This window comes from Ctenocephalides felis, unplaced genomic scaffold, assembly GCF_003426905.1.
Source record: "Ctenocephalides felis isolate EL2017-DRISC unplaced genomic scaffold, ASM342690v1 CF-g0.4_SCAFFOLD_00845, whole genome shotgun sequence".
Classification (NCBI taxonomy): Eukaryota; Metazoa; Arthropoda; class Insecta; order Siphonaptera; family Pulicidae; genus Ctenocephalides; species Ctenocephalides felis.
In genome coordinates, this window is record NW_020536999.1 from 9,167,225 (window position 1) to 9,171,883 (window position 4,659).

General features: G+C 29.0%; 1 protein-coding gene across 1 annotated transcript in view; it reads right to left on the reverse strand.

Annotated features, from left to right (window-relative positions):
• LOC113363216 (elongator complex protein 1) overlaps window positions 1-4,589 on the reverse strand; it is a 13,900-nt gene extending 9,311 nt beyond the window's left edge. Inside the window, 5 exon segments of the mRNA XM_026605698.1 lie at window positions 744-939; window positions 942-1,645; window positions 3,190-3,431; window positions 3,605-3,796; window positions 3,876-4,589. Of these exon segments, the coding sequence (XP_026461483.1) occupies window positions 744-939; window positions 942-1,645; window positions 3,190-3,431; window positions 3,605-3,796; window positions 3,876-4,511 (1,970 nt within the window). The 5' untranslated portion in view covers window positions 4,512-4,589.
• Window positions 4,590-4,659: the final 70 nt, after the last annotated feature.

Below are 4,659 nucleotides of genomic sequence, written 5' to 3' on the forward strand. Positions count from 1 at the left end.
ACACCCATTGTAGTATTTTTACACCCATTGTAGTATTTTTACACCGATTATTGTAGTATTTTTCCAAACATTGTAGTAATTTTACACCCATTGTAGTATTGTTTACAAACAATAAGTAGTAATTTTACACCCATTGTAGTATTTTTACACCCATTGTAGTATTTTTACACCCATTGTAGTATTTTTACACCCATTGTAGTATTGTTCACAAACAGTAAGTAGTAATTTTACACCCATTGTAGTATTTTTACACCCATTGTAGTATTTTTACACCCATTGTAGTATTGTTTACAAACATTGTAGTAATTTTACACCCATTGTAGTATTTTTACACCCATTGTAGTATTGTTTACAAACAGTAAGTAGTAATTTTACACCCATTGTAGTATTTTTACACCCATTGTAGTATTTTTTACACTTTTCTGCTTTTTACAAAGAAACGGCTTGGCTGATCGTCGCACAAGACTGAGAAACGCTAGTCCTCATCAAGATACATCGAATGGCTTCTAAATTTTTGAAATCGGTCTAGTCGTTTTTGAGAAAACGTCGATTTAAGGTAAAAAATCTGTTCACACACATTCACACACATACTTTTTCTAAATTTGATCTCAAACGATTCAGAATAACGTCCAGGAAAACATAAATTTAGCATATCATATTTTTTACCAAAAACTCTTGGAAAAGTTAATAAGAATATATAAATGCATAAGAAATTTTGTGCATAGAAAAATTCTTTTACTCACTGTGATCCTCGTTCAACTTTTCTGCAAAGGACAAATTCCGGCATGTGATCATCAGTCATCGCCTTGGTTTTTGTTAAATACTCCATATTCAATCTTGAAAGCTTGACAGTCAACAGTGTATGTTGCAGTGTAGTCATCAATAAAAAGTCACTATGTAAATAAAACGATGTGACATTATTAGCAATCTCAACAGTATTATATAAAACCTATTTCTCTCGGTTAGACCAAATGTAAAAGACTCTTCATCCAGGATAATGGACTTTACTTTAACACAAGGCTGTGGTAGATTGAATAACGGCTGTGGTAACTCTATGTCTAGATTTAGGGTAAATAAAGACCCATTTAGGGATTGTAGTACTGCTGTGTTTGCAGATGTTCGTTCAATGGATATTATAACGTCTTCAAAGCTTATTTCTTTCTTTAATTTCATCTTGCATAACTCGTCTGTTACTTTTAAATCAACAAGCATAATTTTGGTACTGTTTGTACCAGAGTTCATAGCCACTATTGTATTATCATTAATCCAGCACCAGTGATTCCAAAACAATGGACTGGCATTATCTTTATCATCACAATCGATACGGCACGGTGGAAAAGTTTTGACATCCAAGACTTTAACACCATCGAATTCGGGTTTGCAAAACATAATACTATTATCATCCAAGACAGCAAAGAACATGTTGCTGTTGATTTTTGTTTCAGAGTTCTCTAAATCTAAATTGCTTGGAGCGTAGACAATATGGTTTACAAATTTTGGACAGTTGATTATCGATGAAGCCATTGGTGGAGGGACGCATACGCCTCTAAAATTTGTGAATAAAATTTTATCTCCATCTATAACAGATACGCAAGATCCATCGTCTTCATCTAAACCGTAACTGTGGTTTATTGTTCCTTCCCACCTGGAAGAAATAATAATTATAAATTAAAATAAATGTATTATATAATTTAATGCATTCATTATTTAATATATATATATATATATTATATATTTGTTTTTTATTATTTTAGTTAATTTTAATTGTTTTGAAAGTTCTAAAAAAAATGATATTTTGGAAGTTCTAACAAAAGTTAAGGTTTTGGAAGTTCTAAAAATAATTGAGATTTTGGAAGTTCTAAGAAAAATTGATATTTTAGAAGTTCTAAAAAAAATTGAGATTTTCCAAGTTCTAAAAAAATTTGAGATTTTGAAAACCTAAAAAAAAATTGGTATTTTAAAAGTTCTAAAAAAATTGAGATTTTGGAAGTTCTAAACGAAATTGTGATTTTGTAAGTTCTAAAAAAAATTGAAATTTTGGAAGTTCTAAACAAACTTGTGATTTTGTAAGTTCTAAAAAAAATTGAAATTTTGAAAGTTCTAAAATAACTTGAAATTTTGAAAGTTCTAAAAAAAAATTGAATTTTGGAAGTTCTAAAAAAATTTAGATTTTGGAAGTTCTAAAAAAAATTGAGATTTTGGGAACTCTAAAAAAAATTGAGATTTTGAAAGTTCTATAAGAAATTGAGATTTTGGAAGTTCTAAAGAAAAAATTGAGATTTTGGAAGTTCTAAAAAAATTAAGATTTTGGAAGTTCTAAAAAAATTTGAGACTTTGGAAATTCTAAAAAAAATTGGGATTTTAAAAGTTCTTAAAGAAATTAAGATTTTGAAAGCTCTAAAAAAAAAATGAGATTTTGGAAGTTCTAAAAAAAAATGAGATTTCGAAAGTTCTAAAAAAAATTAAGATTTTGGAAGTTCTAAAAAAATTGAGATTTTTAAACTTCTAAAAAAATTGAGATTTTAGAAGTTCTAAACAAAATTGTGATTTTGGAAGTTCTGAAAAAAATTGAGATTTTGAAAGTTTAAAAAAAAATTGAGATTTTGGAAGTTTTTAAAAAAAATGAGATATTGGTAGTTCTAAGAAAAAATTGAGATTTTAGAAGTTCTGAAAAGAAATGAGATTTTGGAAGTTCTAAAAAAAATTGAGATATTGGATTTCCAAAAAAGAATTGACATTTTGGAAGCTCTTAAAAATTGAGATTTTGGAAATTCTAAAAAAAATTGAGATTTTGAAAGTTCTAAGAAAATTAAGATTTTGGAAGTTCTAAAAAAATTGAGATTTTGGAAGTTCTAAAAAAAATTGAGATTTCGAAGTTCTGAAAAAATTGAGATTTTGGGAGTTCCTACAATTTGCTTCAGGGCACAATGCCATGCACCACTAGTTTTTAGTTATTTTTAATCTTTTTTACAATATAAGTTGTCTGTTTTATAAATTTATAAGTGTTTTTACAAATTTAGCATTTTGTTTCACAAATTTTCAGGGTTTTTTTATATTATAAGTATTTAGCTTAACAATTTTATAAATTTTTCTTATTTCAAATAACAAATTGATAAAAAAAATTCCAATATATACATATGCAAGTCTACTTACAAAACATATGTGATTTTTATCATAAATATTTTCTACCTGTAATACATAAGTTTAGCATCCTCTGTTAAAACATGTAGAGTTTTTCCTTTACCAATTCCAGTATCCCAAAATATGTCAACTGGTCCCGAATTTTTTGGAAATTGCAAACTTTGTTTCAAGTACCAATGATAGTTACCGGTTGTGTATAATAATAGAGACTTTTCACCAGTCGAAACATTCTTAGTTTGCACACAGAGTACTTCCGAATCATTTGACCAGGATAATTTTACCACTTTTATCTAATAAGATGGAATTGACTTATAATATTAATTATATATATATATATATATAATATATATATATATATATACATATATATATATATAATATATATACATATATATATATATATATATATATATATATATATATATTCAGTCTTCATTACTTAATTTTTTGTTACTTTGTTTACCTCTTCATAATTAAAAGGCAAATCGAAAGAGCCGTGCTGCAAACCATTTTTCTCAAAGAACGTAATCACATATTTGTTAGGAAGAGCTTGTGAAGATGCAATTAAATTACCAGACGGTCTCCAGCACAAAGGTCCTCCTAAGCCACTGACATGTTCTGACGTATATTGTAAAACTCCTTCTCTGTTAAAAACCTAAAAACAAAAGAATAGTCAATATGGGGTAAAAAAAAGTTAAGTGTTATATTATCAATTGATTGCGTCTATTTACTACCTTGAATTGTCGACCAGTGGCACTTGGAAATCCTACACAGAATAACGTACTATCACCCCTCCAGCTAATAATCGGCAACACATCACCGTCAATTTGTACAGCATCAGTTTGTTTAGCCTTAGCAGCCTCTTTACCTTCAGAACCATGAAACTGTGTCTCTTTCTTACCCCAACCAACGTTGATAAAATTCTTTTCCCCGAACTCAGCATTTGTCAAATGATATTCAGTCAAAGGAAAATAATCGCTTGTCATTAATATCACACTTAACTGTGCAGTTACAAGAACTAAAAGTTCCTGATCGGGGCTCCATGTAGCTGAAACTAAGCCACTTATACATTCCCCAACTTCTTCAATATCAGGTGTTCCATCGATGTTTAATTCTAACAGTGTCCCACTGCGTTCAGCTATGGATAATTTACGGGAAACTGATAGGAATTCAACATGTACAATTTCTAAGGGGACATTTGCTTGCCAGATCAACAATGGAGGGTTTGTGTCATCTTTATTGACATAGAACAATTTATTTTCGGTGAGCAAATACGAACTTGAACTGTCTGAATCCACTGACAGATATTTACAGTTTTTTATAATCGGTAATGATTTCCATTGGTGCTGGTGCAACGTTAGGTTCCTCATGATTTAAGTTTTATTTTGTTTAATTTTAATATAATTGTGACGTTTAACATAACCTAAAAACATTTGCACACATGAAGCACGTTTACGTTCAAATAGAAGGAGACCAAAGGCTGCCAATATTAAGGAAAAGTTTACTTACGAAGTGCCA